This window comes from Battus philenor, unplaced genomic scaffold (assembly GCF_028537555.1).
Source record: "Battus philenor isolate CCGP_79_NKW_IND1 unplaced genomic scaffold, ilBatPhil1.0.hap1 SCAF_17, whole genome shotgun sequence".
In the NCBI taxonomy this organism is placed as follows: domain Eukaryota; kingdom Metazoa; phylum Arthropoda; class Insecta; order Lepidoptera; family Papilionidae; genus Battus; species Battus philenor.
Window position 1 is genome coordinate 12645015 of NW_027181679.1, and position 19751 is coordinate 12664765.

The 19751-nt window shown below is 34.8% G+C and overlaps 1 protein-coding gene across 1 annotated transcript in view; it reads left to right on the forward strand.

The window, feature by feature from the left end:
- The window catches only part of Nrx-1 (Neurexin 1), a 284025-nt gene that overhangs the window by 122061 nt on the left and 142213 nt on the right, over positions 1-19751 (forward strand). The window contains exon 6 of the mRNA XM_068763299.1: positions 11622-11766. Within this exon, the coding sequence (XP_068619400.1) occupies positions 11622-11766 (145 nt within the window). The remainder of the gene's footprint in view (positions 1-11621; positions 11767-19751) is intronic.

Sequence of the window (19751 nt, forward strand, 5' to 3'; positions counted from 1 at the left end):
GAAGCAATATTTTTCATTTTGTTTTAAAACTGCTACGTAACATTATTTAAAGAAAAGTCTTATTATTAAAATGTACATGTGCAATTTATATATTTAGTGTGATGCTAGAGAAACTGTTGTCACGATGGACTTTAAGGGAGTCATTATGGAAAATCTAGAAGCGCAGCGCAGCTTATAAAAGCTATTATTAAAATGCCGAGCTCACGGGAGTCGTGCCGTCTAATTGAGTTGTTGCTTTATCTCAAATATAAGTTCCGTATGGAATTACTTCTCTACGAGTATTTTAAAAATTCAAATGAATATTAAAAGATATTTCTCCTTTAGTTTAGGAGATAAATGTACTGATGATGCGAAATGGAAGGTGACAGAAGGTAAAGCTATAATATGTAATAGATTCAGGCGTTACTTTGCCGAAGTCCAACTTAAGTAAGATAAGGACTAATATATAGCTACTTCCGCTATGTAGCAGTAGTCGTGCAATAAAGTGCCGAGTGACTTGGTGTTTGGTACTAATCGGTGTAAAATTACTCTTGAAGATGCCCCGTGGAGAGGTGAAACACGTGTTGAGTAAGTTAACGGTGGTAGTTGTGTAATGCGCATTGTTTGCCGCATGCGCATTTATCAGCGGGCTGGCGGGCGGTGCACTTTATTGCACGACTGCTGCTACATAGCGGAAGTAGCTATATATTAGTCCTTTTCTTGCCAATCATCGAGTCACATCGCATAATGAGAAGCTTTGAAAGGTAGATAAGAGGCGGGGTCAAGGACGCTGACCATCCACGAGGCTCAGGGTCTAAAGAGCGAGGCGGTAATAGTTGTAGATCGAATAACAGACACCTTCAGTCTGTATACCAGTGTCCATCATGCGGTGGTAGCTATATCACGTCACACGAATTCGTGCGTGTATTACACGGACGAGACTCAATATTGCAAAGTTCATAGATGTGGCGAATACGGCAACCGCAGTACAGATACTGTCGTACAACCTGAGTCGCTACAAAAGATTCTTAGATCGTCATTATTATTATTTAGGCAATACCATGTCAACCAATGGACACATGCGTAATTATTTCCAATATGACCCGTAGGAAGCGGCCCGCACAGACCGGCACCCTTAACGACTTTAAGGTCGTCTGTTTTTGGGGCCGGATGCCTTGCGCTGCGTTTACCGTTTTGTGATCACTATTCCTCAGCTTTAAAGCCTAGCAAGGTATAGCAATATGAAGTAGGGGTGAGGAAGCGGTTGCACTAATCGTAATTTTAAAATAAGAAAAAGGACCAATATTTAGCCACTTCCGCACAAGCAATAGTAGTCGTGCAACAAAGTGCACCGCCCGCCAGCCCGCTGATAATGCGAGTCACTCGGCACTTTATTGCACGACTACTGCTACACAGAGTCCTCTGTGTTTGGCACTAATCGGTGTAACATAACTCTTGAAGATGCCCCGTGGAGGGGTGAAACACGTGTTGAGTGATTTGAAGGTGGCGGTTGTGTGATTCGCATTGTTTGCTGTATATGCATTTATACTATACCTACTTAGAATGGACTTCCTATTTCAAATAAAGTAATAATTAGTTGATTTCAACTTAGTTTTAAAAAGTTTACGATTTAAGTTAGTAAATAATTTAAGAGAGTAAACATTAACATGCAAAAACTTTAGCAAAAAAAAATCGGAAATGAAAATCGTAAATATATAAATAAAGGCACAGATGCTAATGCCTGTGATCATAATAAAATTAAAAAAAAAAACAGATAGATAAGTACGCTGAACTCGCGCAAAGCAATTTTAAACTTGTATGTGACGTGTCAACTTTGCACGAGTGATATATCTCGTTCAATAGAAAGAGATGGATGATTAATAGCTATATCCGTCGCGCTCGCACGGGAAACGATTGCCTGCGAGAGAAATGTGAGGATTATTTTTCGCCCGCGTTGAAATGCGGCCAAACTCGGGATTAGTCTGAACTCACGCGGCTCAATTTTCCGAACATAATATTTACTCCCATGAGGTTCGAGAGGAATTTTTTTTTAACAACGTGTTTAGCTATGATAATTGTTAAGACAATAAGTTAAACAATGATTACCAATCCACAAACTTGCTATATTAGTACGACATAGTACTAAAGCAATCAGACTAAAACAAAACATTGTATGCATTGATATAAACTACACTAGGTCTAGGACAAAACATGATTGTATACATTGATATAAACCACACTAGGTCTAGGACAAAACATGATTGTATACATTGATATAAACCACGCTAGGTCTAGGACAAAACATGATTGTATACATTGATATAAACCACACTAGGTCTAGGACAAAACATGATTGTATACATTGATATAAACCACACTAGGTCTAGGACAAAACATGATTGTATACATTGATATAAACCACACTAGGTCTAGGACAAAACATGATTGTATACATTGATATAAACCACGCTAGGTCTAGGACAAAACATGATTGTATACATTGATATAAACCACACTAGGTCTAGGACAAAACATGATTGTATACATTGATATAAACCACACTAGGTCTAGGACAAAACATGTTTGTATACATTGATATAAACCACACTAGGTCTAGGACAAAACATGATTGTATACATTGATATAAACCACATTAGGTCTAGGACAAAACATGATTGTATACATTGATATAAACCACGCTAGGTCTAGGACAAAACATGATTGTATACATTGATATAAACCACATTAGGTCTAGGACAAAACATGATTGTATACATTGATATAAACCACACTAGGTCTAGGCTAGTAATCTTAGATTAGTGTAATTGTAAAGTAATATTTTGCGATATTATTCAAGAAGTATATTCTTTTGGATGCCGATTCGACATCGCCGGAATGCCCGCATACTTTCTTTTCTCTATAGTATTTTGTTTAACCCGTTTTTTCTCTCTTACTTTAAATCTACATTTCTTTTGTTATATAACTCACTTAACTTAAACTTAGATCATTGGAGAACTCGATTAAGCCTGCTCATGCTACTATGTTCTTGGAGAAACGTTTTACTGCATTCGCTGTCAGGTCATGGAATGAGCTACCAGAACCAATTAGCTGCGCTAAATCGCTGTCAGTATTTAAAAAAAATGGTATATCGTGTAGCATCTCTTACTTATTCGTATTCATGTAGTACATATCCCACGTAAATATGTATATATATATATATATATATATATATATATATACATATATATATATATAAATAAATATGTTTTGTCAATATATACACGTTAACTACCCTTTATTTTTACTTCTACTATTTCAATAATATGGTTAATACATACATGTATACACATGTAGATGTATACATACCTATTTATATGTGTATAAATATATATATGTATATAAATAAAAAGTAGTTATACCAACAATAAATACAATAATCAATAAAAACAACAAACTGTCTAGGATCGCACTTGCCTCAGAAAGAATAAAGAACTAGAGAAAGAACATGAAATGAAAAAAGTATTAATTGTCATAGGTCTAGTAAATATTTCTTAAACATTTTGTTAAAAATATGTCGTGAGTTAGCATGTATTATATTCAGCGGTAAATCATGCCATTATAGAACGGCCTGCGTGGTGAAAGATTTGACCATGAACGAAGAAGAATGCGCTAGTATTTTTAATTTCTAATTCTCTGACGATCTCGAACATCTCTTATATGTATCGTGAAGGAATTAAAATCTTAATTTAAGATAGGAGTGCTACACTATTCCGTTATAAGATTGTATTTCTACCTTTTATTTAAACATTCAATGATAATTCAAATGCAATACGGATATGTATTGTTATAAAGTAAATACATAGTTAATAATTTTATGGAACTGAGACAAAAGATATGACGCAAGGGTCCTCAAGACGGGGCCTCGTTAGGACTTTGACCCGATGGTTTATAAAGTCTTACGTTGAGAACCCATTGTAGCTCTTTCTCATTTGTTTTCTAGGACTATACAGGATGAATGTTTATAAGTCTAAAAGTTTTAACAGTATGAATGTATTGCTCATTTCTCAGCCTGTATAAAGCGATCACTATTAAATATTTTACATTAATTTTTATATGAATTGGAAGGTCAATAACTTCTGTCAATGTAAAATTACAGACAGTAAATAATAATTAATTTTAATAAGTATTGTCATTACGATATGTATTACATTAATGTATTGCTTATTTGTCAGCCTGTATAAAGCGATCGCTCTAAAATATGTTATATTAATTTTTTTTATATGAATTCGAAAGGGCTATAACTTCTGTCAATGTAAGATTACAGAAAGTAAATAATAATTAATTTTAATATATATTGTCATTACGATATGTATTATTTCTGAAATAATTAATTTTTATATTGTGTACCATACAATAACTGACAGCTAATAAACCTTTACTGAAAGGTTTACGGGTGGCGACCACGGGCCGGTAGACGAGGCATAGGAAGGCTTTCAATTATATGGAACGACGAAAGGTTAGCTCGTGAGGAAGCGCTAGATGCGGACAGCGCAGGATCGGTCATGGTGGCGATCTTTCAGGGAGGCTTGTGCCTTGCAGTGGGCATCGGCTGAAAAAAGAAGAAAACTAATGAGCTCTACATTCATTCTATAAAATATGTATGTACGCATACGCGGGTAGCTATTAAGATAAAAAAAAGTTTTGTCTATACACATACGTTAATTACTGGTTATTTATCCCTCTACTTCTTCTATATTGTAGTTGTATGCAAGAAGTTGCGTCATGATAAGACTGCCCATTGTATTTCTTTCTTTACTATTATGCTACTATGTATATATTCACGTGCGATACGTATAGATAGAGACAGAGAGATATACGTCAAGAAGCTAAGGGAAGGAATACAATCAATGTTATGTATTAAAGCAAATAAAGATAAGATTTGGAATTTTTTAACAGGATCTTGATCGTCAAATTTTCTAAACTCTATTTCATATTTGACTCTACTCTGCTTTGCGAAGTGTTATGACAATTAAGTGGACGGCGAACAAGAGGCCGCAGGCTCATGTGCTAGGTCCATCAGGCTCGAATCAAGTTCGTATAACAGTAGTCGAAAAACAGACGGCACAGTTGGCGTGACATATTGCGCAACAAATTTTCCAAAAAGGTTCACGATCATCTCCAACGTAAAAGCGAGAAAAAACACTGTTCTTGTAGTGCAAAACTGAAAACTGCAAGTATTTTTTGGATCGCTAAAACTATTACGTAGCTTCAGTCTCGAATCCTGAAGCGAAATCCGCAGGCGAAGGCTTCCCCCGACCCGTAGTTTCAGCGAGCGATTTATCTTTATTTGAAAACCCATTACGTCAGCGATTTAGTTGTCGCCGGACTTCCATTGTGATCCGTAACTGAACTGCGTATCAGGATTTCCGATGTTCCCAAATTGTAAATGACACTTAACTTTCGAATTACTTCTTAGATGTAAAGAATAAATAATTTTAGATTTATAAAAGTGTTCTGAAATACTGTGTATTTGTTTCATAAAGAAGTAATTTGTCTGTTGCATTCCAATTGATATTTACACATGGTGTCGCGTAATGAATAGATAATCCTGATAAAAAAAATAGAATATATTACACTTGTATCAGTTTTGATGGTACACAACACACCTACTATAATAAGGTCGATTAATTTAATTTGATATTATTTATTGTACACGCTAGAAAACATAGTTTCATAATAATAAACAAAAAAGTACAATGAGCGGTTTTAACACACAAGGCAATTTATCACAGACAACCATAAGATGGAAACGCTAGAAGTATCAATAATAAACAGTTAATGTCAACAAGACATACATATATTATACGTAAGAAAAGGACCAATATTTAGCCTCTTCCGCACATGCAGTGGTAGCCGTGCAATGAAATGCACCGCCCGCCAGCCCGCTGATAAATGCGTATGCGGCAAACAATGCGAATCACACAACTGCCACCGTCAAATCACACAACACCTATTCCACCCCTCCACGGGGCATCTTAGGAGTTATGTTACACCGATTAATGCCAAACACAGAGTCACTCTGGCGGCTGGCGGGCGGTGCACTTTGTTGCACGACTACCACTGCATGTGCGGAATTGGCTAAATATTGGTCCTTTTCTTACTTAGTATGGACTTCCGTAAGGTAACGCCTGATTCGATTAAATATTTAGGATTTAAAAATGAATATTAAGTTAAAATTATCTTCAGCGGACTGCTGTTTTTAGTATGTAAATTGGTTTATCAGCAGTTGCAATTCTATACAATTAATGCACAAAATGTGAATTATATGATACTGTATGCCGGGAATCAAACCCGCGACCCCATGATCGCAAGTCTCAGTGCTTTACCGCTACCACTGTTTGTTAAAGCAATTACTGTATATTTACGATAATTATACTTATGTGTTATATAAGATTGTTAACTAACTCATGTTTATATTTCTTTATTTTACACCTAAGCTACAGGAATCTAGGTGTAATTTATTTTTTCAAATTTATTATTAAAATTTAAAGCTCATAATTTTTAATACTTTTTACTGCATTTCTATTATTAAGATTATTAATAATATACAACAAATTTCAATAATTAACAATCGTGGTGTACATGAAAGTAGTTAGGTCGATAAAAATGTGTTTTTTACAACTATATATTAAATTGCTTTATAACTTTACCCGACACCCTGTGTAATTTTCTAAACTAATATTATGTTAAAAATGGAAATACTAATTATTTTTAAACAACTTCTGTCAGATATATTCTAAATGAAAAGAAAATAATAATAAACGAACATTTAATTTTCATTTATATGTTCGTTTATTGAATAATTTGTTTTTTGTTCGTCCATTTTCTTAGAGATTGAAATTAAAAAAGTTATAATAAAGGATATTTCTGGCATTCATTTCAGGGTGTATTATTGAACCATATAATTATTCTCGTAAGAGTATAACAATTTAAATAAATGAATAAATAAAAGAAATACATGTTATATCTGTATAAAAAGAATGGTATATAAAATGTTTTAGAGCTTTAAATAATACATGTGTAAGTAAAGAATGTATTAAAATCACAATGTAACTCAAGTTCAAAACCATGAGGTTCTCTTTGGATTGTGAAGAGAGAAATCTCATCGGGATTTTTAAAAAGTTGTCATCGCGGGCATCTGATCTATGGATACGATTAAATATGGCGCCCGTGACGCGGAATTGGATGTGAAACGATTTATGAACGGATTTTCAAATCGCTTTGATTTACGATCGGGAATATACTCGACTTTGGCGTTTGACTGGCCTTCAAATTGAAAGCTATTTGTTTGCAATCATTGTTTTTTTTTTGTTAAATATGCATAACCTAGAAACGCAACATCTAAACATTCGGTGCAATCGCCATGAGGATACTAAGTGCGGTTCTCGGGGCTGACGACCCGCGTAGCAGTTCCCTCTTTACCGCCCACTGTAACTACCTAACCAAAACTTATTATAATCCTACCAACGCTGCTTTGGGAGTCTATTTTAGTAATATGCTAATGTTTGCCCCTAACAGGTCTGCATCTACAAGATCATAGATATATTTCTCTTTTACCCCTCGCTTTAAAGTCAATCGCATATATATTAATAATTTATTTCAAAGTTGTTTCATTTACCAGGTTCTAGTAATAATTCTATGAGTACTATGAAGTAAGGTCTAGAAGAAATTACCGCTAAATCCTCTACTTCTTAGCCTATAGACCAGAGTTCCCCAAACTTTTTTGTGCCGTAGACCCCTTGCCATGTTTCTCCGTGTTGGGTAGACCCCTAACTTACCTGATATTGATTTCCTGTAAATTTCTAACTGTAGGGAAGTTTAGTGTATGTTCAAAATGTATTGCGACCACAAGGCGAATACTAACATCCTACAACTTACACAATTTTATAAACATATATAATACATTTTTTCTTCATAGGTACTTTTATAAATAATGTAAATGTTTTGATATTATAAGATAGTATGATGTAAGTAAATAGGTACTATCAGTGTATGTGTTGAGATCCACTATCGTGGACCCCCATTTTCATTTCATGGATCCCCAATTTTTTTTCGCTGACGTAGACCCCTTGCAGGTTGTAATAGACCCCTAGGGGTTGATATAGACCACTTTGGGAATCACTGATCTAGACGTTCCCGTCTTGTGCTGCCCAAATTTAGCGACTTCCTGCTACTGTAACTATGTTGATGCTCCATCTTAATTTGGATTGGCATAAACTTTTCTGGAAGGATACAAGATACCCTGGCCTCTCGGGGGAGGGCAGGGTTATGTGGCATTTCTTTTCACTGAAACCCCCTCTGTGGTCATCTTCGGTAACTTTTGAGAGACCGTCGTATCTCTTACGAAACTTGCAGCTGACCTTACTATGCCAAGACACATCACTGGAGGAAGCCCCGTTTACCCGACATCCTCGTTGTACTGCCACAACACGAGATCTTGTCGAGTTTGCATTGAGTGGACGATGAAGGCTCTCACGCGAACCTGATGCCTTTTAGTCAATCTCTTACAACAGGCAGAGGAGACCTAAGCCCTATTTTAGTGAACCCGGACTAAAGAGTTGCTGTTGGTGTTCCTAGTGGAGGTTCTATTCACGCGTTTACCTGCATCTACTACTCATCACGAGCGATATGCACCACCCACAACACACACAGGCTATGTAGGTAATTTGTTCGAGAAAGGCACACTATGTGTATATAGTCCAACCAAAGCTTTGTACAAAATTAAAGAATATATAGAGGTGCCTCTCTATTCATGCTATGACTTGATGGTGTGAGTATTAAAATTATCTCCGTCTATTCCGATATAAACGTATTTTTCAGTTCCATCTATATTAGTCAGTACAAATCAAAATAGCTTTTACTGCATTGCAATAAAGAATAATGTCGTCTGTTACACAAACTTCAAGTTTAATCTCCTCTTTCAACGTTTAAGCGAATTGCGAAAAACAATTCCCGCTTACGAAGCTCGACATCCATCTTCGTGCGATAGGGATGGACGTATAACATCTATCTTCCGTCTTTTTCTATTAAACTTACAGTTTGTAATATATCAAAGTGGAAGTCAGACTGCACGCGACATATAAAGTGAACATTTTAAAATATATATATCTTCGGGTATTTCTACAGGGTGATTGGTTATGGATGTAATAGCTAAAAGGGTAGAATGAATAGCTACCTTACATTGATTGAAAGCAAATGAACAGTACATTCACTAGTTAGGAGTTTTTAAACTTTAACCTAAAGTATAAGCTGACCTGACAGAGGTCATCCTGTTTTCGTTATGAATAATAAATTCGGACCTCAAAGCGAAATATCAAAGCCTGTCAAATGCGTAAGTGTTTAATGGAATCAGGCGTTACCTTTACTTACTTACTTACTTACTTACTTACTTACTTACGCATTTATCAGCGGACTGGCGGGCGGTGCACTTTATTGCACGACAGATATTGATATATTCTCGTGCTCTCTCGTATCTTTTGAAAGACAATTTCATTGATCACTGTTTAGTAATGTTTTTCTTTGTTTTGTCATTGTTTGACTATAAATCATTAAATGTTCTCAGTGAGATAGTTATAAGGTAACAACTGTAACTAATTTTATATTTCTAAGTTTGTACTTTCTTACTTCCTTTTGTTACTACATATCTCCAATAAAGTAAATAAATAAATAAATATAGAAAAATTTTTGGTTTTGGTTTTAAAATTAATAAATGAATGTTACATATATCATAGTGATTATTTTGTAAGGAGTGATTGCAAATAGATGTTAATGTTTTAAACGTTTAAATGTTATTATAATTTATTATAACCTATTTAAATCTTATATACTTAAAACAAATCATTCTGTATAGGAGCCCTGAATAGATCATTAAACCTGATATTAAGACTAGGTTAGTATGGCGATTTATTGCATGGGACCTCGGGATTATTTGGGGATTTTGAATAGAGCTGGTATTCTTAGGTTTGCGTTACAACATATTTATAATAAATTTTTTTTTCGCGAAAACATCCTAAATTATATAAAATGCAGCGATAAACACGGTGTTAATACAAGGATTAAAAATAAATACATTTAAAAACTTTTAAGTTAAACGGTTTTTAGATACCCATATTGTGGTGGTTGTGGACAAATATGTACCTAGTCCGCCATATTGGAACGGCGTCCATCTTGAATTTTAAATTTCGACATAATCATCGTGTTTTACTAGTGTAGCCCTTTCATTTGATACCCATATTGAGGAGGTTAAGGAAAAATATGTTATCCGCCATTTTGTATCGGCGACCATCTTAGATTTATAATGTTATTGATTTTATTATATTGTATTGTCATCTAAATTAAATGTGTCTACCAAATTTCAGATCAATCTGACAACGGGAAGGTGCTTAAATTTCAATTTCTAATTTTGACCCAAATAAATAAACAAATAAATTCCGTATGGGTCGAACTAAATAAAACCGTTTAATAAGTATGCTTCTAGTTTTCGTCTTCAAAAATTAAATAATTTATTTATGGCATAACGTATACGTATGTGTAATAAAATTCTGCAATCAAATTCAGATCTGCTACTGGAGAGATTTAAAATCAATATTTTAAAAAAATATTGTTGTATCCAAAAATACTATATCGATGTTAATGCGTGGAATTAAATGTTGTTGACGCTCACTATGGAAGCTAATTATTGTCGCGCACTTTTTATAGAACTATATTTGTAAAGAGCAGCTGTTGAGTTTCTCGCCGGCTTTATTCAGCAGAACTGCCTTCAGAGGTGATGATTGTTGTAATAGCCTATTCGAATAAAGAATATTTTGATTTGGTGAACATTGCATTTTTTAAAATCTATAGTAATTTTTATGTTCACAATATTTAGAATAATATATTTAATTTTTCTGCTTCAATCTTTATCAATCTGTTATACAATAGAATCCCGTGTAAGATCTATGTATTTATAAGGTTTAAATATTTGTAAAGAGCGACTGTTGAGTTTCTCGCTGGCTCTACTCAGCAGAACTGCCTTCTGAGCCGGAGGTAGCTTCCTGAAGGCACAACAATGGCAAACAAATTTATGTTGATTTTCGATTGTTCGAGTGCTTCTAAGAGCTTGTACGAATAAAGAATATTTTGATTTTAAAGACCTGGTTTTTGAAACAAGATGTTTTCGGATGTAGCTGTGGTGTGTGTGGTGGAAATAATTTTACAGGTTGATTGGTTATAGATGCAATATCTAAATGTTTGAAGATTTAACCCTTAAGAGCCTGATTTACGAAAGTGATTTTTTTTAATATTACTGTGTTTGCTTGAGGGTCTAGATGAAGGGAAAAATAGATTTTTTTTAATTTAGTTGGAAAGAATATTATACAATAGTAAAATTCGTACAGCCAACCTATAAAAAAAAAACAAATAGTAATGTGAACTTTCATGGTTTAAAAGATTGGTATCAAAATTGAAACTCTAGGCTATTAAGGGTTAAAAGTGTTTGTAATAGCCGATTTGAATAAGGAATGTTATAAATTTATTTATTTAAAATCAAAGCTATATTTTTTATCTATGATATTTCGATACAGATTTGTATTTTGTTGTTGCAGATACAACACAAAGCTCACCGCGCTGACACTTCCGTCTGTGATATTTGAGCCCAAGTTTCGAGGTGCCGTGCGTAACCTCGTGTATTCAGATCTGCCCGGACAACCGCCCAGGAGGCAAGAGCTGAGGCACTCTAGAGACCTGAAGGTAGGTGGTTTTAATTGTCAACATATTAAAAGGTGTATATATTTTAATTAATATATCTTACCAACTAATTCGATATTCTCTAATGATAATGATCGGCGTTCTCTAATGGACGCCACTATACTACTACTCCGCTAGCTCAGTGACCCAAAGTGGGTCTTGGCCTCCGAAGCGAGAGACTTCCACTTTCCTCTATCTTGCGCCATCGTCTGCCATTCGTTGACATTCAATTCGCGCAAGTCTGCCTCAACGCGATCGATCCAGCGATACCTGGGTCTACCCACTGGTCTTCGACCCCTCGGTTTTTCCAGGTACCTTCACGCTCCGATCCGATCCCATTCGCTTCAAGTGACCAAGCCAGCGGATTCGTTGAGCTTTATATTCGCCAATGATATTTGGCTGTGCTACTATAGTCTCAATTTCGGCATTCTTTCGGAGCCTCCAAGATCCGTCTTGATTTCTCGCTGGTCCCAAGATCTTCCGCATGATTTTGCGGAAGATCTTTTCGCCACTATACTTAAAAATATTTATGGTGACAATGTTAACTGTTCGGAACTGTTGTCCGAGGTAAACTTTCGAATTCCTGCAGCAAGAACGCGTTCTAGATCTCTCTATTTTTATCAACGGCTTGGACAAATATCGGTAAACGTGCACCCTTATACAGAATGTGTGACCTCCACAATTCATGTATTAGTGATATTGATATATTCTCGTGCTCTCTCGTATCTTTAAAAAGACAATTTCGTTGGAAATTATTGAGTACACACAATACAATTTAAACCGTATTATAAATATATGATATAGATATATAAACAAAAATAATATAAGTATTTAAACCATAATTTTTGATCCCTGTTTAGTAATGTTTTTACTTGTTCTGTCATTGTTTGACTATAAATCATTAAATGTTCTCAGTGAGATAGTTATAAGGTAACAACTGTAACTAATTTTATAAGTCTATGCTTTTAAGGTTGTACTTTCTTACTGCCTCTTGTTACTGTTTATCTCCAATAAAGTAAATAAATAACTACTAAGTAGTTGTAACTGCGATCGAAGGTTTCGTGTTTGATTCTCGAAATACAATGTTATGCAATTCACACTTTGAGCATTAATTATGACGGATTAGCACTGCTCATAGCCTTCTAGAGTAGTGATTCCCAAAGTGGTCTATATCGACCCCTAGGGGTCTATGACAACCTGCAAGGGGTTGAGGATCCTTGAAATGAAAATGGGGGTCCATGATAGTGGTTATTCTGGATAAAATAAAATAAAACAGATAAAACATATCTGTATAGTATTTAAAAGATATTTATTAAAAAAAAAATTTTCAATAAAAAAATAATTTTAGAAAAAGTTTCTTCGTTTTTCTTTCTATCTAGTCGTCTTTGGGTCTAAAACCTAAACATTACAAAACCTTTTTTCAAATTTTTCTTAAGGAATGCGGTCTTTAATTAAATTTACTCTAAAAACATTATCAAATATTTAATAAAAAAATAACAGTAGAAAATTACTTTCGAGAGAAGAAAGGTTAAAATTTTTTCAAGAAATAATAGACTACTTGTTTATAAAGACTGAAACCCTTTTAGGGGAATCCCTATTCCGAACAGTTTTTCCCCGTAACCGACCTGTTTTCACTACATCTTTTTTACAAGACTGACCGTTCTGAAACCTTATAATTTTAGTAAGAGTGTAAACGTAGAAAGGAAATTTTCTTTTTCTCGTATGATATTAAGTGTGTATGTCAGGTGTTGTAAGTATCGGCTAAGAGGATAAGGAAACCATAGAAACTGTATTATCCCGGAGTGCGAGACTTTGTTTTTGTTTAGAAATACAATAGAACACACCCCAATAGTTTATTTCGTGTTATTATCACTTATTCACGTTTGGGATTCTTTCTAGATATGGCAGGTTTTGGAGTTAATGACAACAGGAAGTTCAAAGTAGAAGTATTTAATGAAATCAGGTGTTACATTGCGAAAGTCCATCCTAAGTACCACTAATCGGTGTAACATAACTCCTGAAGATGCCCCGTGGAGGGGTGAAACACGTGTTGAGTGATTTGACGGTGGCGGTTGTGTGATTCCCATTGTTTGCCGCATACGCTTTTGTCAGCGGGCTGGTGTGCGGTGCACATTGTTGCACGACTACCACTGCATGTGCGGAAGTGGCTAAATATTGGTCCTGTTTTTACCAAAGTAGAAGTATGTATAATAATGTATGTTATTTGATATAAGTTATGCTGCTAGCCGGTTAAGGCTTTGTGTAGCTTCATCGATATTTAGCTCACGGAAACAGGAGGTCCACGAGATAAAAAAATTACTCTGGCAGATCGTATCCCAGTTACAACGAAGACGTTTACACGAAGAGGGACTACACTCGTGTAGGTGTATAGTGTTGTGACTCCAGTGTGGTGTAAGTGTTCCGGAGCGAGGAATAATCTTCGGGCGGTATATTGATGAAATATCAGGCATAAGGCGAGAATTATTGTAGCGCTCTGTCTCTTTCGTTTGACGTAAATATAGAGCGCTCTAATGTGGGATTCCCCTGTTCGATGCGCCGCTGACAACGACATATTGTACATTGTGTCTCTTACATACGTTATGAGAATAAAGTAAATGCCGAATTTGATAGAAACTGAATCTGTTGGATTTTTCTATAATAACATCCTTCAATTTAAGGCCTCGTGTGTTCCACACGGGTGCTGATATTTTTTCCCTGATTTTATTTATATATAAGAAGATCGACATGAACCGCTATGCGGAAGTGCCAAATTGAGGAACTTCATTGTGTTGGCATTCTTTATTTGTGTTTTCATTAGTTTATCATACAAAAATTGTGATCCGGATGTTATAAATACGGTTTCGCAGCGCGGCTAAATCTCGTCGGAGTATCTCGTATCAAATTTATGTCGCGGGTAAGATTGCGCGATATTATATTTACGCGGCTCAAGCTACAAGCGGAAGCGTTTTTATTGGAGGTCCTCCAGTGGGAGTCTATCGCCTGACATGAAGTTGGGTAAAAGCCACAGGATGATTGGTTATCGGTTTAAAACAGTGATTCCCAAAGTGGTTTATATCGACCCCTAGGGGTCTATGACAACCTGCAGGGGGTCTACGTCAGCGAAAAGAAATTTGGGGGTCCATGAAATAAAAATGGGAGTCCACAGACTAGACATCATTACCGAGGATTTAAGTTTAACCCTTACAAAATTGACGCCAAATGTTGACAATTTATTATTAAAGCATCAGGTTCATCCTTCTCACTAAAAATATTGACTTATTGCATATGTTATTTTATTTTATGTTTATTTAATGTTACGTATATTTTACATAACAGATACAAAATTTTATTTTGAGTAGTTTTAATTAAAATTCAATCAATAAATGTATAAATTAACATACGTTTTTACTTTAAGTTTTTAACACTAAACTTCACTACAGTTAGAAATTTACAGAAAATCAATATCAGGTAAGTAGGGGGTCTACTCACTATGGAAAATCATGGCAAGGGGTCTACGACACAAAAAAGTTTGGGGAACTCTGGTTTAAAAGCTTATGGGATTGAATTTATATCACTTTTGCTGCCAGTTAATGTACGGAATAACTTATCCAAATTCAAAGATATTGGAAATAATAAAAATATAATGATAGTATAGCAAGCGGGGAGTTGCTAGATTCGAACAACGCAAGACTTTTCTTCCTAGAAAATGTACTTATAAAATTTGAATACTACAAGTTAAAATAAATTATTGTTTACTATTCGTGTCTACAGATTGTCTTAAATAGCCGGTCGTATTCTAATAGAATAAATACGTATCTCAGAGTGGCATTTAAGCATTAAGGATGTATACATAATACATCCTTAAAAGTTTTCACACCTATTATTAATCAGCCTGTGTATTGCTTATTTTTGAAAATAATTTTTTCTCTTCGTGTACCCGCGTTCGCTTGCAAATCACACTGCGGTTTCGTGAGTGAAATTTTCTTGTTCAGTTTCTCGAACAACATCCACAATAGCGTTGAATTACGTACCCGCAAACAAAGTGGATTATGACATAATATGATGTATGAATAATAAATTGTCAATGAAAATTTTGAGTTCATACAAAATGAATATACTTTCTTATACTGTCATGTATTGCAGTTTGCACCAGCAGTATCGATAGTAATAAAAGAAATCTACGAAGAGTTTTTAACTTTTAAATATCGGTATAAGTTTATTTTTTTATATTGAATGGGTAAATCTTTTTGAGAAACCTTTAAGAGTTTTCTGCAGGTTTCGTGCCATTTATCTTGACGCCCCATTAAAGCCATGGATGAGTCCTTTTATCAGACAAACGTTGGGTCACACTTTATAAAAGATACGGGATTTAGTGTTTCATTTTTTTTAATTAGTATACGAGCATAGAACGTCCAATCTCAGCGTAGATATATAACCTTGTTAAGGTGGTCGGAAGGCTGTAGTATTAAACGGAATCAGGCGCTACCTCGCGGAAGTCCATCCTAAGTAAGAAAAAGGACCAATATTTAGCCACTTCCGCACATGCAATGGTAGTCGTGCAATAAAGTGCACCGACTGCCAACTCGCTGGTCCTTTTCTTACTTAGGATGTACTTCCGCAAGGTAACGCTTGATTTCATTAAAAACTTGGTAATAATGATGAAATGAATCATGCAATGTGTACTAAAAATGTGAGTACTGCACGAATTTCAAAGCCGTCATGTTTATTTTACAAGTGACTTCGTTTGGATAACAACACGGAATTACATGATATACCGGAGCAGAAAGCGTTGACCTGATTCACCGGCCATCCGGTGCAACGACGCCTGGCGCTCGATGCGGTGAAAAAAAAAAGTTTTATAACACAAAGTACTTAACACATTGCTTATGCTTCTCACATAGCCTTCATCACATTTGTGATTAAATAATAGTAACAACACTACATGAATAAACGTAACTGATAATCAGTGAGAGTGACAGTGGGTAGATAGCATACTAAACTAACCTGTATGAAGGTCGCTTCAAGTTCAAGTCTAAGCGGGAGATATAAGTCCAACAGAGGACAAATAAATCGTAGTTAGACGTGAATAATAAACACGTATAGACTGCCATCCAAAGCCACGTCTTTCATAGGTAACCGTTTCGTTCATTCCGTCTTTTTTTTTTTATAACCCCTGCTATTGGAGGCCTCTCGTACCCCTATCTTTGGTGGGACAGGGACTTTACGGGCAATTTATTTTTTCACATAGTTATTTATTATTTCCATTCTCTCCTTTCGTTCTTCACATATTCTTTCAATCTATTCTTTCATGCCACATTTCTGCTATCTTTCCCTCGTTCATTCCGTCTAGTGGCCGTCCTACCGCTCAAAGAGTTATTTTCTAATACAACGCAACAAAGTACTAGTATAGTCGATATCTTATAGGAAGACTTTAAGCTTATACTACTGTGATCAAAAAGTAAGGTGAAATTGTCATTTTATAGGTTGGTTGTACTGTCTATAACATTTGCCAAGCATCTGTTTGTTTAAAGTCTGAATATCATTTGGCTCAGTCCAAATAATTTTGAAGGATGTTTTGTGTCAAGTCTTGATTGGTCGATGTCATGCTATGGTTCTTCGTTTTGTCAAAAACTCCACTGATATCGGTCCGCAACCACCGTATTTACTTGATTTGGCTTCGTGTGACTTCTGGCTATTAGGTAACAAAAGGCTAATGTGGGAACGGAATATTGCACAATTGAGGAGATAAAAACCGTATCGAAGGTTTCCGAAGGCTGTACCGGAAAAAGACTATTCTTACTGTTTTGGATACTAGAAAAAGCGTTGACAAAAGTGCGTTTTATCGGATGGGTATTACTTTGAATAGGATGAAATTGATTTGGATGAATAAATTAAGAATTAACATTTTACAAAAAAATTCACTTTACTTTTTGATTACAGTAATATTATCAATTAATGTAGACTAAATGCCTTCTATGCTCCAGCTGAATTACAGCTTGTAAATAAATATAAAACATTGTGATCCGAGTCAAGGCTTCCTTCGAGCCATACTAGTCAAAATGAGGCCTTAGGTGAGAACCTTTTACGCACTATTCCCTCCATCCTGGATAATCTAAACAAGCCAGGAAGGCGACAATGACAAGCCGTCGGAAAAAAAGGTCGTTACATTATTTTTTCTTATTCCGTATCAGCAAGTTATAAGTTCGATGCATCTAAAAAAAGTTATAGTTTAGCGCTATTAAGTATGATTTAAGTCGATGGTCGATTTAAAACTCATTTGTCATTAATTACTATATGTTAAAACCTATCCAAAAATCAATATTCCAGAAATTATGAACAACGTAATAACAATATAATAAAAAACCTTTTACACTTGGTTGGTTGGTTATTTATTTACATTTTATTGCACATAAAAACTATTAAAATGAATCAAAAAGGAAACATAACAAAATAACATAGATAAAAATTTTATATTCAGGTACAAGAGGCAGTCTTATCGCTCTAGGCGATCTCTACCAGACAACCTTTGGTTGGAGATGACAGATATGAAGGAGAGGGCAGTTTGGGGAGTACATTTTTTAAAAAAATAATATTATTACGCATTTACAACATATATACAACAGATTTAACCCTTCTTTGCATAATTTTTACTATTTTTTTAAAATAAATCAGGGTGATATAATTAATGCTCTAGATTAAAGGAAAAATATTAAAAAAAATCCTAGTGTGAATAAAAATATGTATTATGTAAAAAACAATATGATGGATATTTACATCATCATGCATTTTCACATATTTAGCCCGGTACTAAATAAATAAAAAAAGTTGTTTACTTAGTCTTCTTTATTCTTAGTGATAATTCAAAAAACAATAATTATTTTATTTAAGTACCAATTGACGCCACATTTATTACATGAAATAGTAGAATAGCCTTTACATTTGGGAAATTTGCACCAGGGTGACCCACCTACTTTTGGTCAATGTTCAGCACCATCTTTTCTTATATCTTTTGGAAGTGGTGGAGCTGGAGAACCTTTTCTTTTTTTGATTATAATTCTTCTTCTAATACACTGGTACTAGGACGCCCTCTTTTAGCTGCTTTGGTGGTTCCTTTGTTGCATAGCACAAAGGACAATTCATTTCTGAATTGGCCCATTGTAAGCAGACTCTTTTTAGGTTCATCACTTTCTTGAGCATTTTTTTTATAAACTATCCAAGGGTTTATATTAGCAGGGTCAAATAGATGAAAAAAAATACGCCATTACCACTTTTTTGACCCCATTTTTATATGATTTCTGCCCAAAAAGCTATCCATGAGATCTACTCCTCCCATGTGTTTATTTTATTCTTGGACAATAAACGGACAAGTAATATCAGTATGTATACCAGTATGATCTTGTGCTAGGAAATTTGATTACTGGCATGTATAATAATATACCAAAGAACTTATACAAATCATATTCTGTAAATGATATAGATGAACTGAGATTACTCTGTTTTTTATATAAATTTGTCTCCTTTAGTAATGTTTTGATAAAATCTTCAGTGATAAAATGGTTAAAATATTGATATGGAGATTCCAGGTGTGATAGACCACCTGAAGCAGCAGAACTCCCCAAGAAAGTAATTTTATCTGTGTAACACACCAGATTCCTTTTTTTCCTAATCAATTTTCTTTTGTCAAATGAAAACTGGATGAAAACTGCAAATTAGATGAATTTGATGTGTGAGAGGGTTCTTGATCGTCTGGTTCTACAAGAGGAGGTTCAACGTCAGCAGTTTCATCCACATAGTCATCATCATTCTCCTCCTGCAACACTTATAATTTCATCAGCATCGTGGTTTTCATCATCGGAATCTTGGTCATTAAGGCCATCTTCTGAGAGCCAACCGCCTTATTACTTACAAAGATAATCTGCAATATCTCTTTCATTCAAGTTTCCCCAAAAACAACATAAAATAAACATTTACAAAAAAAAATCCCGTAC